The sequence below is a fragment of the Gavia stellata genome, chromosome 3, assembly GCF_030936135.1.
Source record: "Gavia stellata isolate bGavSte3 chromosome 3, bGavSte3.hap2, whole genome shotgun sequence".
NCBI classification, from domain to species: Eukaryota; Metazoa; Chordata; class Aves; order Gaviiformes; family Gaviidae; genus Gavia; species Gavia stellata.
The window spans coordinates 20,899,674-20,926,508 of NC_082596.1; the positions used below are offsets into that span (position 1 = coordinate 20,899,674).

Below are 26,835 nucleotides of genomic sequence, written 5' to 3' on the forward strand. Positions count from 1 at the left end.
ATTCTGAGGTGCACTTAGGCAAAGAGTAAATGTAAGTAAAGGAAATTTCTCAAAACAGAGGCTAGAAGTATTTGTACAAAACATAAAAACAGCAGTGTAAAAGTGGATTATGTAGGACCTTAAACATTAGTAGAAGGTGACGTTGAAAAATGTAAGGAAAAGATGGGACAAATACTTGTCAAGTGAGGAAAAATGTCAAAGGACAGAGTTACACTTAGCTTTAAAAATTGTGATGAAAATCAGGGAAGATGCTGGGAGTATTACTCAGAGAATGAATTAAGATGGCTGAATTTGCTGACAAAAACAGTGTCTTTTTTGCTTACATTTATTCTGGACTGAATAGGGACAACATGTATTGTTGAGGAATTGGAAGGTTGTTGAAAATTTAACTTATGTTAAAGCTTATGTTAAGGGAGGATTTCTTTCAGGACTCATCTGGGTTAATTCATGGCAAAATAATGAGAATTTCTTGTTTTGTTTCAAAATGCTAGACTGTCTTTGTAGCAAGATAGCAGAGCAACTTGGAAATGCTTAAGGGATTTCCAACTTCATAAGTCCATATAACGTGTCCAGAGTAGAAGAAGAAGCAAGGAGTTTGGGGGAAGGGCTGCATCGTTGTCCCTCCAACAGTCTGGGAAGGACTGTGACTTGAGACTGCCTCGGGTGCTAACTGCCAACCAGGACCAGAAATTATATACAGTTGCCTATGTATATTTAATTCATTGCCCTTTTCCTGGCAGTTTTAGCCTGATTCAAGTAGCACTTTCCCAGGCAATTCCTGGATACAACTGTGGGATCCCATGGAGCAGGGATTTTTTCCAATATGCACTGTGAACAAGTCCATGTTTGTTTGGGGAAGAAAGTCTAGCCATACAGACATGAGTTGTGGTGTGCCACTAACTTTGAAGGCCAAAGAGCAAGCCTTAGCCCAAGATTTAAACTTTATTCAAATTTTGATTGTCCTTTGTCATCTGTAATAAACTTTGCCTCAAAGAAGGAGCCTTTAAAAAACTTGGACATAGGATTTGCCTTGGTTGATAACACAGGCACTTGGAGATTTCTTAAATACATTAGGTTTAATATGTTGACAGGCAGCAGAGTAGCCCTGGAAAATAATCTTGGATCAGTCTAGGTCTCCAGGATGTCTATATGAATAGGGAAATATTTAGGAAAGGAAAGTTAACCCACTTTCATTAGAAGAAAGGGAGCTCTTTTGGCAGTATAAACCATATTTTCTGAACATGGGAACAATTGTGAAAACTGATCCATGAAAATTCTTCTTGCTGAACAAGAAAAACAAAAGGGATGGATTTCAAAAGTGTAGAAATTAAATCAGAAAGCGTGCACAGGCTTCGAAATGTGTAAGGTTGGGTAACAGGGATGAATTCTGCTATCCATGTTCAAGTCACTTTTCCACAAAAACCAGAAGGAATTTGACTTGGGACTAATGACTGCAGTTTTGGTTCCTGTCCTACTCTATAGTCCAATTAAAGGACAGAATGAGCTCTGCACGTGCTGTCTGTTTGGCCTCCTTAAGGTACAACTGAAGTTACTCTGTCTAGGGAACAGGAAATCAGTTCCGTTCACATTATTCTGGAATAAACTGAGAGGGAAACGTGAAGAGGTAAAAAGGCTCTGTCCATCTCTGTTGGTCCTTTGGGTTTCAGATTAATGCCTCAATTATTTTTACTCAAACACATCTGAATATTTAAAGAAAATAACTGAGTAACATGGTGATAATTCTGGAAATAATAATGTGTAAGCCACAGGCAAATCTAAATTGTTTTTCACGATTGACAAATGCGCTAGTGCCTAACCCAGACAGATATATGTCCCATAGGCATTTTGCAAACCAAAATTTTGTTGGGGTCTTTTCGAAATTATTGCAGGAATGCATCCTATGACATAAAACCTCTTTATTTTGCTTGCCAGCATCACTATCTGTGATAGAAGCAACTCCAGAAGGCAGGCTAAATAAAAGCCTGATTATTGAGTCCTAAACAGCTGGCCACCCTTCAGAGAATGCTGTTTTCTCTTTATCTGAGGAGCTGCCATTAAGAATTTAAGTGATTCCTCTGAAGTTGAAAACCCCAGTTCCCAACCTCCTGCTCGCAGTGCCTTTCCTTCATAGTTGTTGGGCATTTGCGATGTTTTCTTTCAATACCTCAAACACAGAACAGCATACCTTTTCAAAATGTTAGTTTCTGTTCATTTGAAACAACTTTGCCAAACAAACTAGATACTCTTTTATTTTGGAAGCTGTTAGGATTTTCTGCAACATTAAATGTTGCTTCTTCAACACTGTTTGCAAAAATAAGTAATTGTAGGCTGGCTGCACTCTACATTAGTTTCAAATAATACAAGTTCACTAAAAAATCACAACCAGTAAAAAGACAAGTTTCCAAGCTGGTCTGGGCAGTAGATCAAGGAGATCTGAAATAGAGAAAGGGTATTGAAAAGAAAGGAAAAGCTCAAGAAGTGGAACACCTTTCATTTATGCTATGGCAGTACCTTGTACATTTGGAAGACACACACAAAAAAAATAAAGGTTCCAGATCTCGCATTTGAATATAGTAAATTAAAAAAAAAAAAAAAGAAAACAAATAGCTTAAAGTGATAAAATGTGTCTGAGAAAATACGGAAAATAATTTTCATGATGTTTTTCCTAAAACCAGCCCCAACATTATGCAAAGTTCGATTCAGTCTGGATAACTCCCAATTGGTGATTTCAGAAAGGTTCTGGTTTTTCTCTGGGCTGTTTGTATTCTCTTTACTACTTTTTATTAGCCTAAAGAATCTATGATTAAAAAGAGTAATGCTGAACACATGTATGTTAAAAATATACTTGTTTCTCTTTCAAAATGAGACAGCTCCAAAAGGGTTTCTGGGAATGCAGAATAAAACCTATTTATCCCAGATGATGACTGCAGAGAAGAAAGTTGAGATGAGAAGGTGGATACTGAAGCAGTAAATGTATAATGATAAATGATAACTGAAACAGGAAAATCAATGTTGCAGCACGTGTGAAACCTTCAATAGCATGGAAGTATCTAAGTGATTTATTTCCTTTAGAACATCCTTAGGCGTCTTATCTACACAAAATGGTTACCCAGAGGGCTGTCTGTAAGTATGATGAAAACTACCTCTGTCAGTCTCTTACACTGTGGCAAGTAAAATTTCTATAGAGTAAGAAGAGTCAGATCTTGCAAGCCCCATTTAGCTTCTTAATTTAGTTTCTTAATTTAAGTCAAAGGAATTATTCATAGAACTTTAAAAACATAAATTGAAAGAGACTCCCAGAAGAGCACAGCCTCTCCTGTTTTCCTGTGTAGACTCTAGCTAGCACACTCTCGGTAGCCTGTTGACATTGTTTGATGTTCTTAGGAGCTGTACAGATACGACACACTGCTGCTCTGGCCTGTATCCTCAGACCCTCCAGAATGAAACAGGGAAAGTAACAATATGTTGGGATTTCAGGCACCACACTTCATAATCCCACATATTAGTTAATGAAAGCAGATATACTGATGCTGGATTTTGAACACCAGTAATTTCAGCCTGCATGCACATCTGGTCTTGCTACTCATGATACAGGAACAGCACTTCGAAGCAAGGCATGGGATGGAGATTGGGGGAAACACAATTTTTAATTGGCTGAGCTATTTGTACCCCAGAACCCTTAGAGAGGTTGAATATATCCTCACCTCCCTATGACAATATATTCCAGTATTTAGTCATTCTTGTGTTTGGAAAAGCTTTCGATTGCCGCAATGACTCACTACCTTTTGTCCCGTCCATGGAGGAATATGATTAAATGACGAGGCAGTGCTGCTGAGGTGAGCAAGACTTTGGGATTGCTGTAGGTATAGGTGAAAACTGATGATGGACAGAGAGCATCCTACCTCTGTGAGTGAATCCTGTACTTAAGGTGATGGCTGACCTTTGATAGTTAAAATTAAGGAGAACAGTCTTTATATTGGAACCAGCATGAGAAAGAGATTAGGAAATCTTCTGAGAAAATGAAAGAGGGCATAGTTACATTATTAGTAGAACAAGCAAGAGACAAGTTCACAGGAGAGTATCAATTATGTAGAAAAGTATCAGATGTATGGGTCCTCAGAGGCAAGAAGTTGATGGAATTTGTTGCGAACAGGAGGAGAGTCATTGAAATGATGCAAATCACTTCAAACATCTGGTACGGTCCTGTGATTCATAGAAATCTAGGTAGCACAGTTTCCAAGCTCTCCAAAATACTGTTTCTCTCCAGGCTTTACTTTGGGAAACCAGATCAGTTGTTGAATGTAAACTAACAATTGTTAGACCTTATGGAACCTGGTAGCAGAGAGTTTTTAGTTCACTGGGTGGAATCATAGAATGGTTTGGGTTGGAAGGAACCTTTAAAGGTCATATAGTCCAACCCCCCTTACAATGAGCAGGGACATCTTCAACTAGATCAGGTTGCTCAGAGCCCTGTCCAACATGACCTTGAATGTTTCCAGGGATGGGGGAACTACCACCTCTCTGAGCAACGTGTTCCAGTGTTTCACCACCCTGAGCATAAAAAATTTCTTCCTTATATCTAGTCTAAATCTACCCTCTTTTAGTTTAAAACCATTACAACTTGTCCTATCACAACAGGCCCTCCTAAAAAGTTTGTCCCCCTCTTTCTTATAAGCCCCCTTTAAGTATTGAAAGGCCACAATAAGGTGTCCCCAGAGTATTGGATTTTTTAGCTCTTGTTTGTTTAAGCATTTGTACATTTAGTTTTAGCAATAGTATTATTCCTCTCTGTTTTCTTAGGCAAACTAAGTAGGTAGCCTGGAGCCAGAGGCCTTGATGTAATGTTAATCTTTGATTTTTTTTAAGGTGGAGGCTATTGATTTATTTAATCACCATTGTTGAACTAATGCTGGAATTTGTTACAAAAATTTCTCACTTTTCTTTCTGTAAAGTGGAGAAAAAATATTTTTGTACAGTCTTTTAAAATGTACCAGTGAAAATGCTGTAATAGATAAAAGGAAGTATTATTTGAGCGTGTGACTTTTATGGGGCAGCTGGTTTTATATGTCTTTAATTTAAAAATATATTCCACAGACTATTGCTGTTTGAGCAGCAGGACATTAACAGGCCATTGTCACTTTCCTCAGTGTACAAAACCTCATTTTAAAATATTGTTGTGGTTCTGTGTTATTACCCAGGCTTTTCAGTGATGCATTTGCCATAAATAACATATTTTCTTCTTGTGTCACTTTAGTAGTTTAGGTAAAACAGGGAATCAGCCTGACTTGTAAGTTTTTCTGAGCCATCTGCTTAGCTGTTTCTGCGTTATTTGTATCACAGTAAACCTTCAAAGGGACCATTCTCACATGGGGAAGAAAAAGTACAGTGGAGGACACAAAGGAAATCTGTAGCAAAGCAAGAAAATAAACACAGATCCTCTGAGACCCAGTCCTGTGCCCAGACCCCCGTACTTTTCTTGCCAAATATGAAAACTACAGAATAACTCAAAAAATAGACATGGTACAAAAATTTAAACCCATAGTAATTCACTTTTCTTTGGAAGCTTGAAATTCAATTTGCAAGTCTACTTCAGAGGAAATATCCATGCAAAAACCTATTAACAGACAGAATGATATCTGTGGTATGCATACTTTCCATGATTTGAAAATACATTTAATATTTTTTCACCAAACAATGGCATAAAATGGATAATATGGAAAAAAGATTTAATGTCTCTATGTATATATAAATATCTGGCTGAAATAACTTTATTCTATTTAAGAACACTGTCAGTCCAATAATATTGCATGAAGTCTAAATACTGGAAGTGCAGGGATTTAATCTGATGCCCATTAAATAGAGGTCTTCCTGGAACCAGGCCAGCGTTGCTATATTATATCAGCAAGTAAAGCTCACTGGCAGTCCATGCACTATCTCCAAATGTAAGCAGAAATGAAATACTACATTTTCTCTGACTAACTGAAAGTTGATGCAAATATACTTGTGGAGTTTATGAATAATAAAATTTAACTTAATCCGCATAAGTGCCTATGTATACTATCTATCCACAGCTGATCATTTCCCACCTCTAACTACATAAAACTCATTTGTAGTTCATTATACAATAGCAGTGACTATCCTGAAGCAGGAACAGAGGTTTTCTTCTTCTGTGTTATGGAATGTAATGAGAATGCATCTATACTGAATATTGTAAAGGAGCGACTGAGTAGAGAAGAGGAAGTGAACAGTGTGAAAGAATGATGGAAATGGATAGAAGAGGGATGATGTGCAGCTCCTGAGGGGGAGAGGAGAGGGCTCTGTTGATAGTGGATTAGGAAGTAGCAGAGCACTTGCACCAACCACATGCCCATTTTGGTGGGAAGCTGGCTGGGGAGTAGGGGGGCAGTTGCCAGCACCAAAGCATTTTTTCCTTGTAATCCCTTCAAGAAGCAAGAAAATGTGTTCACTTTAACAAAATAGGCCCTTCATGAAGTGATATGTAATTCTTTGTTATCCCCCTGAAACTTCATAACTGGCAGCTCTGCAAAATCTAGTCACTGTCTGCCATGTTTGAGCGAAGAAAGAGCACAGACTGCAGCCATGAAAGCACAGCTATACCAGATCGAGCTATAACAAGACATTCAATACCAAACTGTATTTGTCCGTATGAAGTATAATAAAAGAATTTTCAAGAGCTACAAATTGTTACAGAACTACCAATGTGACCTTGTACTAGCGGTTCACTGAACTGTCTTTTTCACATGACAGAAAGGCATTGATGATTACTTTTCTTAGTTTATAACTTAAATATCTTTAAAAGTGAGAAATTTAATTTGGAATTGTGTTATGTGGTGCATTATAGGTGTTATGGCACAAAGAATTCCATACACAGAAGATGTATTTTTTCCTCTGAAAGAGTTAGGTATTTGCAGTATTCATCATTAGACTTCTTAAACAGTTCCTTGTAAAATGAATGCTGCTATTAGTCTTCAGGCCCTTTTGATAAAGTGTATATACATACTCAGTTACAGTAATATACTTCGAAGAGCACAAACTTCCTCACCTTTCTAAATCAATTGATCACAGGCGTGAACTGCATTTCAGGCGATATGAAAATATCTTTTTTTAAAAAATTCAAATGCCAATTCATATATGCAAGGTCAACCCAGAAATGGTACAATTTATCAGATAGTATCTGTTAAAAAACCCCATTAAAAGCCCCTAACATTTATTTTTGTGTTTTATTTTGGTCACAAATAATGCTACAGCTCTTTAATGCACCAATATCTAGGATATGGAGGCAAACCAACAGAGGTGTTCCATAAACTCTGGGAAATCCTTTACTTGAGATTTTAAAAAAGTATTGGTATATAAGCTTTACAAGGTATACACTGTTGGTTGTACAGCAGCCTTGCTTTCTGGGAGGAAAGCAAAGCATCCAGTGTGAGTTACTCAGAATATGCCTTATATAACAATGACCTAAGCATTTTTGTGCATCCACTTACTCATCAATAAAAGGTAGATATCTATTAGCCTATTTTCATTATTAGGTCTTTCCAGCCATCTCTAAATTGTTGCTATCTTTAGTCTGGCTTTTCTCTATCCTTTTCCCTCTACCGGTTAATTTTCAGTTGCCTTCTCCAGATTGATATATATCCTTCACAAAAATTGGATAACCCATCTCCATATACTCATTTTCATGTACCTGCAGAACCCACCTTCCAGATGTTTTTGATAGGTTATTGATAAGAAACTTTCAATAATTAAGTTTGATGATGCTCTTATATATCTAGAAACTTTCCTTTCCTTTGATGTTTCAGGGCTTTTCAACCACATAGCTGAAGAGAAGTTTGTTTTTCAATATGTTCCACCATAGCTATCGCTATGAGACACAGTGGGCATGTCATTATCTCCTCCTCCAGGCTCCTAGATTCATTTTTTAAGAAAAAGAAAATATATGAGTAAGAACAAAAGTATTTTATTTTCCCATAAAGCTTATCTACAATAAAATAAACACATCAATTCAAACTACTGATTACTTGAGGCAAGAAAAGAAAATGGTTTGTAACAATTTACTAGACTTAATCATCATCCTGAATTTTAGTGCTTATTCACAAATCAGACATGATTTCCTACAGGTAGGTGAGATAAAGATTTTCAGTGAAACATTAAAGCTGTTGGGCCCTAGGAACAGACTGCGGGACCCTAGCTGAGACACTCGATTCTCTGTGCATGCCTGGGGAGAGATAAGCTCCTTAGACAGAAGCCAAATCAGGCAACACGCAGAGCAGAGAGCTGCCTAGAGTTAACCATTAGGAAATTCTGAAAATAGCAAGGCATCCATTTATATCCACTGATGGTTGACAGCCCACCGCCTGAAGGTAGGAGACAATGTCCTGTCTTACTCAGGAAAGAAACAAAAGACCCTGGGTTAATGCATTCATTTGCCAGAGGGGATCCGGACCATAGTTTCTCCCAAGAGAAAGCAGCAATCCCTGCTGCAGGGGAACAGTCAATGAAGCTCTGATACTGTGCAGGGAAGAATTCACTGATAAGTGAATGAGTACGAACCGGGTCACTTGTCAATGAGGTGGAAGAGGGAATTCTAAGATTATGCTCCCAGCTCCATGGATTATGTCTCATTTTTAATTAAATAGGCTTTGATTAAATGATGCAAATATGTTATGAAGCAGTGAGGACTATCCCTGAACTCTGAATGCTATACAAACAATTCTGCTATGGACTCACTTACACTTGTACCTCTGTAAGGCTCAATGAATCTTGAACAATTTTTTGCAGCGGGACACATGTTGCTGGTTATGGCACCACTGTGAGGGAAGCTTTGTGGTTTTAAACCTTTCTGTTGCCGAGTGAATAGAAACCACAACTCCTAGATGGTGGGTAGCCATTCAGATCAGTAAGTTGTTACATGAAAAGTGGAGAGTAACAACCACTGGTAACTCAATTACTTACTTCCTGATGAGGATCTCTACAGAAAAAAAAAATTAATAGATTTGTGTGAGAACAATATGATGCAAAGCGAGAACAATATAGTGAAATCCCTGCTGAGGGCTACTGCACAGCCACACAAATCCAGGGGAACTCTTTAATGCATGTAAGTATTGACAGAAAAAAAAAAAACAAAACCCTATGGAAACTCAGTAGTGATCTTACTTGTTACATATTGTAGCTCAGTGGAGATTTCACCAGCTATTCACCAGCTATCAGGGCAGGCAGAGCATGACGGGGCACCTAAGAGAAAGCTGCACAGGCTTTTATAAGGTAATAGCCTTTTTTTTTGGTTCTCCAATGTAAAATGACTACTCTCATCTTGTTGCTATTATCTTTATGAGCAATCTATATTGTTATTCTACTTGCACAGTGTTGCTCTCTTCTAAGCCTCTGTTGCTTTATGCCACCTCTACATATTTTTATTAAGAAAGAATGTCAAACAAATATTTTAACAAAGTTTATAAAATCCTGGTGTGAATGGATGTCACTGTCCCCAAGGTAAGAGCTCCCACTTTTGCCAGTAACAACATCAATACTTCTGACAAAGCATTTACTAAGAGCTTAAACCTACTGATGTTTTTATTAGTGTAAAATTTTTTAGTATAGAAACCAGTAACATCGTTTCATCGTCTCCGCTGAGCTTTGACATGAAACAGTTCCTGAATAAAAGAAAGAACCTTGTGAAGTGGAGACACTTCTGCCTATTTGCCACCCATGAGGAATTTTTTAATATCAAAACTATTGTGTGTATGAAATCCAGACACCGCCAAGATCAGATGGCATTTAAATTCAGGCTATCTATCACAGGGACATAAGTGACGTGATATTTGGCTCTATTTCTATAAAAAACTGAATAACACAATAACTAATTTTAAATGTTACAATAATTTTCTTAAATCAGAAGTTGAGTATTCTTGTTGCCACTTTTTCACTGTTTAAATTTACTTAGTTCTTGTATAACATCAAAAGTGTTAAATCTCTCTACAACTTATAACGATTATCAGACTGTAGATTAACATAGTGAAAATTTGTGTACGAAGTGTAAGGGATATGTGTAACAACATGTCAAAAGTTATAGGTGGGTACAGCATCACAGTGTGAGCATTTAGACTTTCATTAATGTTTGCTAATCACTGATATGTTGATGAATGATATGAGGATTGCAACATATTGAATCTATAATTTTAAGGATGCAAACAGTAAAGGACTGTGAGAGATTAATGCAAAAGTAAAATGCAGAATGAGAAAAAAAATCTCAGTAAAATTCAGGATTACAAAATATCTCTGTATTAGAATATTTTCTTTAATGCAGATTCCATGATTGTATCACTATTGTATCACTATTATATGTTCATGTTGGGAAGTGGAGTACATTTTCAGGATCCAAATTCAGGTCCAGCTCAAAACATTTAGCCTGGACATTATTTTTGTCATAACCTTGATCAAAACTGAAGAAACTGACACTTCTAAATGCCAGTCCAGAAAAGGTTAAAATGTGTATACAAAGAATGAGATGTGTCTCTGATTTCAATTAGAAAAATTATATTCTTCTTGTGGGTGATCAAGATCTCCATCAGAGTGAACTTGACCACTAAGTGTTTACAAGATTATGATGAATTTATTTAGCATTAGTAATAATATGCCCAAATAAAAAAAATAATGTTGCTTGGAAAGTTTTCCAAAATGTCTACAATTTTCACCATTAGCCAAAAATTCAAACCTAAATTCTCCACAATGCAGAAGCAAAGAAGAATGGGGTCTGTAGGCCTCCTTTGTAGGGTTTCTAACAAAGAGACGTGCACTGTCTGTGCCCACATAGCTGTTGACTCTCTGCCCACTCTCTGAGCTAAACAGAAGCTTGGTAGACCTGTCAATGTGGCATCAAGCCCAAGCTAATATAGCCTGCCCTTGAGTAGGCTCAGTGTCGTGCTTATTGTGACAGTACAGCTTCCAGCCAGGATGGAGTGTGGGCAGAATGAGCTCATGTCTGCTCAGAGACTTGACAGAGCAAGCTTTCATCTGCCTGCAAAAAAACATGCAGAAATTCTTAGAGTGACCCTTATTTAATCTAGTATGTTCGTGGTTCGAGTCTCTGAAGTCTGTTACCAACTGCCCAGCTAACAAACACCAGGGTTTTTTTCCCCCATTTTATCATTAACAGCTCTTCTGGCAAGTGTTTCTAGAGCCTGATTCTGAGAACACTTTCTGCACCGATTCACTGCATTTTCAGGATAATACAAGCAAAGTGGTGTGGTATTTTCTGTGAGTTTGCTTCTTTCATGAGTCAAAAAGTCAAGTGTACCTATGAGGCTTGGAGATAATTTGGGAAAGGGATCATCCCAGATTTCTCCATAGTTATTTGTTGCATCAATCTTTAAGAGTTTGTTGTTGGTTTTTTGTTGTTGGAAACATACTTGATTTTTCTGTAATTCTCTCTAAAGTAATGGTAATAAAAAGTTATATTATTCATTACTCGGTCCACAGCAGCAATGCAGCGGATGAGCTAGAGCACAAAGCAGAGGTATACACAATGTCTAAAGAGCTACTAGTTTACATAAACCTGCAAACAGATAACAACTTTGAACATCAGAGCACAGAAATATTGTGGTATCTGATGAATTTTATTGCTTGGTTGGTCTGCAAAGTTTAAATAAACCTTCTTTATTATCATGGAAGAAGGAGGTACTCAATAACAATGGAAGCCTAATTAGAAAAAGACAAATGAGTGCCTGAGAGTCTAGTCTCCAGTCTTCTGTTTCATCAGATACTAGAGGCTGATATGTTTTCAATTTTAAATCAGTGCTGGAACAGCTTACCACACTTGACCCAAGTGCACGTGCACTGTTTGTGTTCTGTTTTCTTTTATTTAGCATTATAATTCAGTTGCACTGAAGTAAAACCTCTTTGTACCAATCTCAATGCCATTTGAATCAAAGAAGTCGTTACTGTGAATCACAGCTCTTATAAGGTCATGACCTGGGGTTTTAGGGGGAAAAAAGCATGTAAGACATGCTGATCCCTGTCAGCCTGGTCAGTGTGGCACCAGCAAAGAACTTGGATCATAAATGGGTGACAGTCAGTGAACCTTTCACTCATATATGACTGTTTATCAGCCACAAATGACGCCAAGGGAGTTGAAATATGTTTTAACAGTCTGTTTATATTTTTCTACAGAGGCCTTAGTGCCACATAACTCATTTTGGCATTTTTTAAACTTATTTTTGCATTAAGAAAACCAAGCAAACAGTGAAGCCAATATTTATTTTTCAAATAACTATAAACATTTCACAGAAACTCTCTGTGCATCAGTCACTTTTAAAATTTGTTACCTTTTCCTAGATACTTGCTGTTATCATGAAAGCCTAACCTTTGTATGATAACGGAGATAAAGGCCAGAGGATGAGCATAGCACATTGTACAATACAGCCACTAATGAGTAAAAGGATCAAGCCAGACCTGTTGCATATTATTCAGGCTGGAGGTGGGACATGCTTGAGTATATAAGTATTTTTGTTCTACATCCTGTTTTCAATATAATAAACCTTTAATCAAAAAACTAATAGTCATATTGCAGGTGTGAATGATACTATATGAATAAGAGAAGCCTTTCCTTTCTCTTCCCCACCTTTTTCTTCTTCTCTTTCCCCTCCTCTCATTTTTTACTTTTTTTTTTTAAGTATATTTAGGCCCTCATTCAGCAATGCACTTAGGCAATTTTTTTTTATTTTAAGCACATGCTAAGTACTTTGCTGAGGCAGGGCCACCAGAACTCTCACTGAAGGTCAAGTCACTCTTGTTTCATTACCATTGCACACTCTTTAAGATAACATAAAAATGTAAAAAAAAAAAATATATATTATGGTCAGAAAGAGATCATGACAATTACATTGTCATTAATACTACCTTATATTCTTTCCATATTTGGAAATAATTGCATTTCCTGTCGTCTCCAGAAAGTGATTCTTCAACATCCCTTACTGTTTACTGATGTCATGAGTCTGAGTACGCAGCCACCATATTAACCCCATTAATCTAATTAGTAGAAATTAATAGATTGTGAACTGGGTTATTCATCAGGACTGAACACGTTCAAACATAGGTAAGTGAATGGAAATCCTGATTAACATTTTGCTTTGAAAATAATATCCCCCCCCAAACATCTCTGCATTTTCCTTTGGGATTCACCCAGCGGGAAGCACACATCTCTTGACACGAATCCCATCATAAATCTTGAAAATCTCACGCAGAACCCAAAATATTTATTTTAATGTGTTATTCATTAAGTTATTTCTTTAAATCATAGTCTGTTGGCAGCTGCAAACTCATTCCATTCCAGCCACATTATAGTAATACTGTAGTATTATTTGAGAGGGTCATTAGGTCATTAACACTGGAAAAAAATCAAAACCAGAATCTGCAAATGCCCAGAGGAACGCAATTGTAAAAGAAGATTGCACTGCTAGCGCAGAATGAAGTATAAACAATCAAAAAAAATTGATGAAAAATTAATTGCAGACTACTTCCACTTCTATCAATAATGATACATTTCCTTACATTCAAGCTCTTCACAAGGAGAAAAAAATCCCATAGATATTACAAAGATACCTTACACAGTTTCAATTAACTATTGTGCCAGTGGAAACATGGGGAAAAAGGCTATTCAGTCTAGATGTTATGTCCAATTCAGTATTTAAATAATTTCTTAATGGTGATTACAGGTTACACCTCATTCAACATTCAATTTGAGAAAAACAAAGAAAGTTCAGTACTCATATTTCAAGTCAGGAATTCTGTGAGCTAGTGTGCCTCTCATCGGTTTTTTAGCCAACAGCCTTAGCCATTACACACAACTTCAAGCGATATAAGCCTGTGTGAAGCAGGCATGATTCTTGAACAGAATGGCAGCATTTTACTTTCACTCTATAGAAGTGTAAAAGTTTCCATAAAGTGAATCACAAGAGCTGCCTCCTTTCAGGAAGTACTTCACTTGGTGAAATTTTTGAAACAGGTTATTTCAAGGACACTGTCCCATTTTGTTTTATGCAAAATATTCGGAATCTAAAGACATCATCTCAGTGCCGGTCCTTGGTTTTGCTCTTATTTTTCTGCTCTTCTCTTACCTGACTCTTACCACTTGCTCCCATAGCAAACTGAATAGTTTTTGATGCTATATACCACTCTTGATCTGTTTTTCCTGCAGGACAGGCCTGCTTAAGGGTTAGTTATCTCACTGCCTGATTTGTGACCTGAGATGTTATTATGACCATGGAACTTCAGGGAAACAGTCTAGTATTAAGGAAGGGGCCAATATCAATTAAAATATCACATCAATTTCTGCTCTGAAAGGTAGTCCGAATCCTTGTGATAGTGACTTGTTTCAGGTAGACTACAGTGTTCTGCTAAGCTGTACAAACATTTGATCGAACCTCCACAATGAAGAAAACAGTGAGGGTCCAGTATCAGGTAAAATAAAAAGCTATCTCCACTTATAAAGTTACTTATACTGTTTGTTAATTTAAAAAATAAAATAAAATAAAATACATATATAACCTCAAGAATTAGGCATATACAAAACTCATCCAGTTCAGTGACAGCAACTTTCTAATGAGAAAAAGCTTATGTGTGAATAAACCTCTGAATTTTCTTGTAACAAGCATAGTAGTTTGTTATTCCAGTGAATCTAAAAATAGTGAGAATATGGAATTGCTGAGTGCACAGATAATGTGTTTTTTCCTGAAAATGTTAGGGTTTTAGAACTTTTAAATTCTATTTTGTAAAAGGATATTTATGAATTAATAACAGGCATCCTTAAATAGGTTTTACTGATGTCATAGCTTCAGGCAAATACTGAGGAAAAAAGAAAATGCAATTAGCTATATTTTCTTTTGCATCTCTATAAATGGAAAATACATGACACATTTAAACAGCATCTTCACAGATTTCTTCTTCTAATTGCAAACAATAACATACAAAAAGTTTTAATTAGCATTATTCAACAGTAGAGATGGACTTGTGGTACTTAACCTTCTTATAGCACAACTAATAGCTAATTTCAGCCATTATTCCAGCACACTATTTAGAAAGAAAAAAAACCACCCCAAAACCTCACAAAAAACCCAAATCAAAACCCTAACACCCTCTGCAAACCACATTGATTATATACTGTTTAAACACATCAATTTCCAAACACCAACATATCTCAGTAAGAGAGGTCTATCTATGGTATTTGTAACTTTTATGATTAATTACTTTCAATTAAGTAAAATGTGTGTTAAATATTTTACTGCAGCCTGTAACTGATATTTTTCAATGACACTGTGGGGTAACAAGAAGCTAGTATGTCTACAGTAGTCAGCAGAGTAAAAGTTAGCCCTAACAGCGTGCTGATATATGAAATTTTCCATTTCTATTTTATCTAAAACATTTAATTAGCATAATGTACAACCTATGTGGATGACAATCCTGATTTTCAAACAGGATTAATCGATTTACAGATAAATAAAATTTCAAACCAACGTTCACGGAACTTTTCCACTAGCTTCAATGGCTGTAAAACAGATCCTTAAATAAAAATACACAGTCATCACAAGGTTCAGCAATTCAGTAAAGATAAGCAGCAGAAGGTCTGATTACTTATATAAACCTCAGAAACTTTTAAAATATGAGTTTCTCTGGAGGGTCCCTGTATTTCCGTGCTGAAAGATCACTTGAGAATCAATTTTGGCATTTCTGCTGTTGGCTTCAGTCAAACCCAGGAACTGTAGTTGAGTAGGCAGAAAAATATTTTTGCATTTTAAGTCAACCAAACTTCTCTAACCTTGGATTTGCCTGTTTCCTAGGCAAACGTTTAGATAAGTTCTATTTTTGTATTTTATTTTTTAAGAAGTTCATCCATCTTCAATGCTATCAAAACAATTTGCATTATCATCTTAGTATATGTTCAGTGTTTATATGTCTGTCTAAAACATTGATCATCTCTAGTTATTTCAAGTTTGAAATTAATACAGTCCCTAAACTTTCTAAATTAACAAATTATGTATTATACAGCCATGAATCAGGACAAAAGTGGTCACTTCTGTAGCAACAGGAAATCTTAGCATTATATAGCTGGTAGGAGAGTGAGATTTTTTTTTCTGTAGCAAGACTTTAACTTTTTATTAATAAAAAGTAATAAATCCAGTAACAGAAAAGTATAATTTCAGATTTCTATGAGAAAAAAAGTTGGTGGGTGATTTTGTTTTAATAAGTATAGTGTTGAAAAACAGTTTTAACAGAAAATGGTAGTATCAGATTAATGTATCTCTTCTGTGCTGTGTTTGGTGAGAGATTAGAGGGAATTATTTCTGTTTAACACATCGTTGTGATAGTAGCCTTATGTTTCTGTCCCTGTTAGCAGTAAAAAACAGTGTTGCCTTATGTTTCCTCTCCATCACCACTATGTTACTGACATCAGCTGCAAACCTAGCAGCTCACACTGCTGCAGTGACTGTTTCTGTGGCTTCTGTAGCATGTATTTCAAGTAGTAGAAGCATATGTTTGCTTGTTCACTGTCCAGAATAAACATATTTTTAAAAATTTTTTATAAGCTGTGACAAAGCACCATTTGTCTGCATACAGCAGTATGACAGGCCATTTGCCTTATGGTAGGAAAAATTTATCTGGCAGTAAATCTGGATGTCTGTTAATTATTCCTGCTCCGTATACCTGTTCCCAATGAGTACAGCTCTTCAGTCAAAGAAATTTAATACAGAAAAAGCAATTTTTTTCTATTATTTGTATAAATTCACATTCAGTACAACAGCAAGGCTCACTGGACTATTGTATAGTTTGCTGTAACATGTAGCTGTGTTTCTTATTCATGGCTAGGTTATGTTTGCTTGTTCACTTGTCAGGAATAAACTTATTTTTCTCCTTTGACCTGTCAGGTGTGTGTGATTCAAACACAAGCTAAAATTAGCACGAGCTCTTCAGAGAGAAACCAAGCTTTTCTGTTAACAGTGTGCAGTCCCAGGGAAGGATCTCTCTACCACATAGTGTTTGTTGTCCCATAGACAGGCTGTACTGAAACAATTCTAAAGGAAAACTGATCATTTCCATTTGTTGTTGTATTTTACATTACCATTTTATCTTTAAAATTGGAAGATGCGTGTTCTTACTCTGGATATATTTAATTAATATTTTGTCAGTTGGCACGTTTCACTTGTCTCAAAAGGAGTTGCAGTAATATCATACTTAATAATTACAGCAGTGAGTCACTGCTACAGACCAGCAGAGGAGAAATACAGAGGTCATCTTGTCATATACTTTTCTTAAGGAATTGTGGAAGTAAATTATATTCATGTGCTGGCAGCAAGAATATTAAGAGCCAAATTAAAAATCTGTTCAAGTTGTCAGAGCTACTTACTGCATTATTCAGGTTTTTGACAGTTTGCAGAACCATCATGCCTACTGTTTGCAGAGTTGCAAACCCTATTAGGAATACAGTAAAGTTAAATAAAGAGTCCATGAATTTACCACATACACTGTTTCTCAAGCTTGGACTAAAGTTAGGAGTGGGAAAAATCTGGTATTGGTAGGTTTTTACAGTTAATATTGCTGGGTTTCTCCAGTCAGACACCAGCTGTGACATTCCCTTTCTTCTTCTCTTTGGTACTTTGACGTCAGTCCTTCAAGGACAGGCAGTGATAAAGGTGGTGAACTGTTCTTGCAACTTGGGTAAATGGACTAGCAACAGCTCAAAATTTTGTGAGGAGTGGTGACTAAAGAAGTTTTTGTCATCTTCTACCCTACCTAATTTCTTCAAATTTCTCTAAAGTATTTTCCTTTCTTCGAGAATGGTCTTTAATTTACTTCTAATGATCACTTACCTCATTTGGTGTTATGTTCTTGTTAGTTAACCAATCTTGATTTATGATGAAATATTGGGGTTTGGTTTAATTTTGTTTGTTTTCATAAGGAGAGAATGCACTGCCCTAATAAAACCTAAATTCAACATTTACCCCTGAAAAAGTATGTTATGTTTAAGAAGTTGTTTTATTACCTAACATAGAAAGAGGATGCAAATGGGTGCCCAGGCAATCTAACTGTAATCTGAAGGAGAAAAGCACCGAATATGATGCTTTCTACTCTGCAACCCAGAACATTTCAACCTCACAGGGATCTCCCTGATCACCACAGATGGCTCATGCTTTATCTCTAACAAGGAGATGGTCTTTCCACTGAATTTATGAATTAGCACACACAAGGGATGTTTCTCTTTATCCTTTAGTGGGAGTATTAAATGATGAAAAAGTTGAATACCAGGGTTAGGCTTCCCATATAGTTACCACATTATATTTAGTTCCTTGTTTAACAGGATTTTGGCAGACATTTTAGCTTCAACTTCAGAGACAGCAGTTTTTCTCTAGAGTGATTTTTTTTAGATTTTGTCTCCTGTTCACAACACATTACCTGTCATTAAATATTTGGAATATGTCTTTATTACAGAGGTGCTTTTTCTTGCTATAAAGGAACAACTGTTGCTATTGGGAGACTTCATGCAATTTTGTAATATGTTCAGGAAAAGGCACACTGGGAAACTTTACAAGGAGCCAACAACATTTAATGTTACTTCAGTAGACAATATGTTTTATTCATTGATAAACAAATTATTTGTGATCCCTAAATAATTAATCAAAACATTTTTGAGGAAAAATCTGAACTTAAAATAAAGCTGCTATCTGTTTTTGAGGGTGTTTCGTATTTTTTTTTTTTTTTTACTTAATATTATTACAATTAATGTCTAGAATTAAAAGAGTAACCTGAGGATAATCTCTCACCAGGTCCTCCTAATGGTTGCAGTCCAGTGAGCTTTGGTTCACAAAGGGACTTAATCACCTCAATATCATTATAAATGGAATTTAGTTGACTAACACAGCAATTCATAAAACTCTACCAAATTCAGCATCTTTAGGAGTAGGTTTCATTTCACAAGCTGAAGCTATCTAAAATTTAGATGCAAGTGTGAACCAGATGGAAGATGCAAGCTAAATCCTTCCTCAACCTCAGACATTTCAAAACTAGAGGACAAAATAATGGCAGTCATATGGGTTTTAAAAACAAAGATACCTAACATAGAGGACAGTCAGTGTGATCTTATATTTGTCCACACTTATCTGTGTAGATGTATTTCCACACACCAGGTGTAAGTGCTGACATGTGGGTTAGAAGAAGGGCTGAGATATACGTGCCCTCTGCTCCCATTGAAGTTAGGAAAAAATGGAAACCCAGTGAGGAGATGGTTCAGATTAGGGAATTCTGGGTATAGGATTCTGATCCCCATGCATCCATTTTATTCAATGACCTTTTCCATCAAAATTAACAACCCCTCCCTTGAGAAGGGATTAGATTTTAGGATTCCTTCCTGCCAGCCATGTAGAATGAGCAGGCGGCGGCAGAGAGGGATGTTTTAGCCTGCGGAAAGAGAGAAAAGGGAGGTGGGATTTTGGAAGCATCCCTCTACAGTATTTCCCAAAGGCAAGCTTTGATGTGTCCCTCTCCATTCATCATGCTGAATCTTTTAAATCCTACTTCAAGACTCCTGTTTCTCTCTATTTCATGATTAAGAATCTTAGGCCATTACTCATGTTTATGAATTCCAGTCATGGAGGTTTGTGCTAAAATTTTTAGTACTGTGGCAGTGATGAAATTCGATCTTATCTTAACTCATTAAAATACTTAAGACCATGTACACTGAGGTAGTTGAGATGGTACTCGACATCTCTTAATGATGGTTGTTAATGTTTGCAGTAAGCTAGCATATTTTTTGTTCATTTACTGACAGAGTATGCATTACTCACCAACAAAGCTGGCTATGATGTCTTAGATATTTCATTGAGGGACTGCTTTAAATGAAGAAAGGAGTGATCTCTAATGATTCTAACAGAACAAAAATTAGAAAAAGAAGTAGCTAACATTAAATTCTGGGAGTCCTACAGACCTCTCACTAGTTCTAGTAAAAATAAATAAATGAATAGAAATTTTAATGTCAGGCACGCTATATGCAAGCATTGAAGCAGAAACCATATCCTACACTTTTAGTGGTATTTAGCACACAAATTTTTCACATGGATTTATGATTGCATTTATTTATTAGATTTTTTTAATATGTCATTCTATATGTTGCAAACTTCGTAACTGCATGTTGCAGAAATATACAAGTGTTTTGTAATTTATTTGAAATTATCTCAGGTTCATCTATTAAACTCATCAAATATGGTGTGAACACAGCTAAGCTGTGTATATTTGAAAGAAGAATTCCAGGTGATCCAATCACTTCAAAAGGAAAAGTTTCTGGTGTAAATTTGAAATTTTTAGTCTGCAGAAGAGGAGGCTGAGGGGAGACCTTATCGCTCTCTACAATTACCTGAAAGGTGTTGCAGAGAGGTGGGTCTTGGTCTCTTCTCCTATGTAACTAGCGACAGGACAAGAGGAAATGGCCTCAAGTTGCGCCAGGGGAGGTTTAGGCTAGATATTAGGAAAAATTTCTTTACTGAGAGAGTGGTGAAGCATTGGAACAAGCTGCCCAGGGAGGTGGTGGAGTCACCATCCCTGGAGGTGTTCAAGGAATGTGTGGACATGGCATTGTGGGACATGGTTTAGTGGGCATGGTGGTGTTGGTTTGATGGTTGGGCTTGATGATCTTACAGGTCTTTTCCAACCTTAGTGATTCTGTGATTCTGTGATTCTGTGAAATGGCTTTTCAGGCTGCCCTGCAGTTGTTTATGTAATATTTTCAGAACTATTCTTTCTACACAATATACCTTGCTTTAGTTTCAAGGGACTGCAGATAGTCAAGTTGTGACACACAGCAGGAATGGTGAAAAGCAAAATATGCTTAAGAGAGTCCTTCCTCACTGTCTGGTGAATAGATCCCAAGCTGACATTGCTATAATATCACATGGAAAAAATGCAGAGGGAATTTCAAACACTCATGCTAGAGAAGAGGTAACAGTTGCAATTTTTTTTTTAATGTGCTGTTTTTTATTAAGTACATCAACTAGGAAAGCTGCTAGTCTCTAAATGAATGCTATCAGCTGCAATGTTCCTCATAGTGATTTTAGAATGTCATAAAAATGTCATCATAAGTCTTCAAAACTTAATATACACATGCTATATTTCTCTTACTCCTACTTACTCATTATTTACTCGCAAATGCTTATTTGTTTCTGTTTTAATTCCACTGGATACAGATAAAGTAGACTTCTTGTTCTTGCGTATTTGAGTACGAATTTACTTTTCCCACCTAGTTTGTAAATCTGAACAGTGTTTCCATTGCTTTCCTTGATCTTCAGAATTTTCCTGCTCTGAACAAGTGGGAAGACTGGACACATAGTCCTGAAACTGCTCCTTGACTTTTGACTGAATGAGTTGCTTTTTATTTTTAACTTCTTTCCCTTTGTCTCCTTCAAGAACAACCAAGAGGAACTCTACCCTGAATCTCCATCTTTTCCAAGGGAGAGAAATTATGTCCTGGTAGTTATTCAGAGTTTATTTTAAAGGTTCAATTCTACCAGTCTGAATCTGAGAATACTAAAAAAATAACTAAGTCTAAGTGGTAGGACATCTACTGCTGCCTGGGAGCTAGCAGGTTCATCAGTTGCCCTAGTGCTGTGCAGACTTGCTGTCTCAAGCCAGGCTAGTTCAGAGCCATATGGCTTGAACTGAAGCTCAGAAAGGGAAAAACTGGCTGCTTCAGGACTGATTTTATTTTTTGATTGACACCTGATTTTGGCCTAACGTAGTGCCAACTTTGCAGTATCATTTTTTCCTAACTTTTGGGCAATGCCAATTCAGGGAGAAAGGCCCAAAGCAAGAGAATTACTGTTTGACCCTATGGTTCATCTGTACACTGCTGCAATATGGTAAGCCTACTAGAGTTTAGAGCTAAGCTAAGCTTTATCCTTTTAAAGTCACTGGAGACCTACTAGACAAATGGTGTTCAGGGTAGGTCAGACATAACTGGCAAGATCTACATCTGTGTTGAGTAGAATGTTTACAAAATATCAGGGTAAGAGTATGAGATTGTAAATAATCCTAATGCCCTCCCCCTTTGGGGAAAAATTTGCACACGAAGTATTATTCATTTCTTTATTGTTTTCTTACATTATATGATTTTTTTTTTATTGGACTAAGTGGGTTTTATAGTGTTGATTGTTAATAAAAAGATCTGGCTAGCATTGTCTTTCTGATTTAAGTAAACAGCACTTGCTTTTTATACTGACTTTATGAGACTTCTGTGAGCTTTGGTGTTGCTGATATAGTGAGGATATATGGCCGTTTAAGATCAGATTGTAGAGATCATGTGACAAAGTAATTTTTCTATCAACACAACCTCAGGGAAGTTTATTTTGTTCTGCAAAGAATTAGGCACAGCTTGCAAAACAAGGCAAAAGTCCAATGAATGAAGATGGGATCAATTCCAGGCTTTTGTTTGTATGGAACAAAGAAATGAACACGAGCAAAGACAGATCTTAGAGTAATCTTGTCTAAAACAAGCATCCTCTGATAGAGTAACATGGTAATTATGGGCTAATTGCCACTGTGATTGGACAATAGCATAATGCAATGACCTTCTGGATTCCTGTTCCTAGGTTGTTCCTTGTTACATTTCTAAGAATCTTCATGATCTTCTATTGAGGCTTACACTTTGCCTTATCCATTTTTGTGCTATCCAAAGGTATTTGACTATCCATGGTATTTATATTTAATCCAAGAATTTTTATATGTGTATGTGTGTGTACTTACCTATATATAAAATTTACTCTAAGGATTAAGTCCAACGGTATTTAATCATTGCGCTCAGATCAGGTGACATGCAACATTAAAATCAAATTAAGGTAGGCAGTGTAACTACTTAGGAACGATAGCCCTGACAGTTGTCTTTTCTTAATAAATTTTTATTTTAAAAAGTTTATGCTTAGCATATATTGTCTCAATTTTAAAGATGGAGAAAGGACATATAGGAATAATTTCACTGAAAATTAGGTGAAGTTTAAGTCAGTCTGAAAGTGTGAATCTCAGACTGTCTAGAGCCCCAAGTGCTGGTTCGGTGCCTTCACATCTTGAGAGGGCTTAGTAACCTCACTGGGATAGCCAGAAGAGGCTTTTCTGTAATGAGTTTCCATGACGAGTTTAATCTAATTGGCTTTGTTTGGACCTAATATCCACCCACAGACGCATGAAAAAAAAAAAAAAAATCAGCAGCCATGCACTTGATTAAGGAAAGCTGCCATATGGTGCCTATGTGCCCCTTCTCCTCCCTCTCATAACCAGAGCTCCATATGCAAAGTTCTGTGGGAGAACTGGGTTTCATTTAAATCTCAGTCTGGGGTACAGACTCTCCTCCTCAACACAGAAAAATGCCAATGGCTTAACTACTACTGTGTAGGCTAGAATGGGTTAGGGATGCTCTTTATTCCTGCTGTTAACACTGTGACCACTTTGCAGTGAAGTATCTATCTTCCATCTAAACAAATGGAGGAATGACACTCTGGTAAAGGCATTTATGTTTTTATTCATCCAAAATCATCATTGGATAAAAATACAACAACAATGTAAGAGGCAGCGACAACAATCAGTGACTCATAACTGCTCTCCTTCTTCACTGTGTTTGTGGGAGAAGTTGGGAAGGCATTTTCTAGGATAGCACTCCCAGCTGTAAATCCCATAGAGAAAGAAGCATCTCTCCTGCTTTACACAATTAAGTCCTGGTTCTGTTTCCATGGCTCCTTATGCATTTTACATTTGATATTTAAAAGATATACTTGCCCCTCTTAGAAGAAACAGAACTGATGTTTCTTACCTTCTCTTCAGTGGAGAAGTCTGTCCCACTAGATACCAAATCATATTCTTGGTTAACCCCATGTCTTAAGTATTGTTCCTGTAGAGCTTCAGTGAGACAGGTGGGGGATGCTCCTTCCCCCCTCTCTTACTCCAGTGGCTAGGGCTTGCTCCTGGGATGTAAGGATTATGGCTTCATATTTCTCCAGTAGACACTGAGATACTGTCTCCTCCTTCCTGCATATGAAGCTATTATGGCAAAGGATACCTTCCTCTTCCAGCAATGTTTTACAAAAAAACCAAGAACTACTGGTCAGATGTCTGATGTAGGTAGCTATGTACAGGAAGTAGTTTTTGCTGTCAGCATCCATCTCCCAGTGATGTCTGTCTCACAGAGATGCCTAAGCAGAGGCAAGGGAAACCATTGCGTGCAATCTTCTCTTCTCTTCTCTTCTCTTCTCTTCTCTTCTCTTCTCTTCTCTTCTCTTCTCTTCTCTTCTCTTCTCTTCTCTTCTCTTCTCTTCTCTTCTCTTCTCTTCTCTTCTCTTCTCTTCTCTTCTCTTCTCTTCTCTTCTCTTCTCTTCTCTTCTCTTCTCTTCTCTTCTCTTCTCTTCTCTTCTCTTCTCTTCTCTTCTCTTCAGCATTTTCTTGTGCATGTCCCTCAGCTCAGACATGCCCAGGTCCCCAGTGTTTCCCTGCTGCGACAGAGGTACTCTGTTCAGCATCATTGCAGCTGGCATGCTTGGCTTTGGGCATTACAACGCTGAGCACCACAAACTCTCTGTTAGTTGCTGGAGCTGGGCTCAGGCTCCTAGATCATGGCTGTGGTTTCAGCTTAAGAAAAGGGATATTTATCATTGCAAATCATGAAGGCTTTTGTGGCTTGAACTCTTAAGTTATTCTCCATTCATCAGTCAGAGACAGCTTTGGCAGAACTGTATTGCTGGCTTGTGCTGCAACTGGTGGAATTAAAAATTCTGAAACTGCTGAAATCCTCTTTCGAGCCCAGGGATTAATAACATGGTTGCTGTTAACTGGGAGTGCTGTTTCTGGGAGTGCCACAGTAAAAAGACCAGCTACTCAAATACTCAATTATTCTGTCAATGTATTCCAGATCTCTGGGCACCTCTCCTCATTCTCTTTTCTGCCTCTGACTGTCTCCACTTTGTTGCATTTTCCTGTGCAGATTCCTTGTGCTCAGTTCTGCTCTGAGGCAGGAACAATGTGCTACTATAGACACACTGAAAAACCCTCAATGTCTCCATTTTACACCTGAAACAACAAAGAGATCGAGCCAAAACACAAGATATTTCTGAATTTTCTGAGTGCACTTCATACAAGGCAAACCTGATGTGGAAAGAGATCTGGATCTTTTATTTTTCTTTTTCGTGACACTGATTGTTTTCTCTTGCTGTTTCAGGCTTTATTTAAAAGGTCACAGTGGAACAGCAGGAAAACAGAGTAGCCTGATCTTACATGGCGCTGAATTCAGTACAAAAGATGCTGACAATGACAACTGCATGTGTAAATGTGCTCTCATGTTGACTGGAGGTGAGTACAACTCTGAAAATATGTGGTACATTGATAGGAATCTGCTCTGTTTTCCTAAAGCAGCCATGGATGAAGTTACATTCATGGATGTGTAAGTACTGGGTGAAAATTCCTTTTATTATTACTACTCCTACTCTTTTCTGTACATATATATATTGTGGTAGTGCCAATACCTCAAGATTCCTATCAGCAGGGAAGGGATTATTCAGAGATGCAGTCAGTATACTTCTGCACTGAAGCTGTTGCAACAATCTCAAGGGGGAAAGCACAAGTTAATATTATTGTTGAGACAAGAAAGGCAAAGTAAGAGTGAAGAATCTAAGACATGAAGAAGGGGAAAAGAACTTTGTGAGAATTGGGAGAATCATCCAGAAAAAGAAGAAAGAAAATGCAGCAAAATAGATAATAGAAGGTAAAGTTTAAAAACAATCAGGATCTGGACTTGCAATATATTATCTATTTCACTTAGGGGTGTGATTCTGTTAGTGAAATAATTATAATGATTCATCTTTCTGTCTTATACAAGCATAATACATATATACGTACAAACATTGTTAACGTAATGGCTAATTCACTTGACTGTGAAAGACTAGACTGCAACCCCCTGTTCAAATTGTGGCACTTAGCTGTTATGGCAGATTTAAAACAGAGTCCTTAGTGAGATGAGTCTAGCTGCAGATGGAAAGGAAAAGAGTCAAGGTGGGGGAGAGCACAGAGAAGTTATACTGGGACAGTTTAAAGCACCAAGTCAACCTGACTGCCAGCAAGTATGGTGTATACGACTGATATTTTTTCCCTACAGTGCAGAGGAGGAATATCTGAGATTATCTCCCCATACAGACACCTAAAGCTCTGCACAAGAGTGAGAACTTTCTCTGGCAAATGATGCTCATACCTAGTCCCTATATGGGCAAGCTCATTTTTTTCTCCAGGACACCACATTAAAGCAGAAAGCTTAAATTAGGATTCTTTGGTTCATTGACAGTATGACCAAGAAAGGCCCTTATCTTCACATCGGATCTTCTTCAGAGACTCTCCCTCAGTGATTTCTAACTTTCCTGGAAAAAATCCTATAGCATATAAATTATTCAGTATTTTGGACCAGACTGTTAAACTGATATTATTTGTGATTACTGGCACTCTGACTGAATCCAGCTCAGGCCACATTCAGACATATATGAGCCTCTAAAGCTATCATCTACTAACAGAAAATGGGTTTCCATCACTGGGAATTTATATCAAACCTAGCTCCTCATTCTCCTTTGCCGATTGGAAATGACCCAGTTGGGAAAGTCTTTAAGGAGCCAATTTTTCAAACTTCCCTGACTTCCTCTAGTGATATCTTATTAAAAGTCAGCATGGGAAACTTCTTCCAGTAGACAGGTGATCAGACACAACCTTTCCATTTCTATAAAAAAAGAAGCTAACCAGGTAGTTCTGGAGACAGATAAT

The 26,835-nt window shown here is 37.1% G+C and overlaps 1 protein-coding gene across 1 annotated transcript in view; it reads left to right on the plus strand.

The window, feature by feature from the left end:
- Positions 1–26,835, plus strand: part of ANGPT1 (angiopoietin 1) — a 170,486-nt gene that overhangs the window by 133,879 nt on the left and 9,772 nt on the right. The window contains exon 8 of the mRNA XM_059815195.1: positions 25,253–25,383. Coding sequence (XP_059671178.1) covers positions 25,253–25,383 — 131 coding nt within the window. The remainder of the gene's footprint in view (positions 1–25,252; positions 25,384–26,835) is intronic.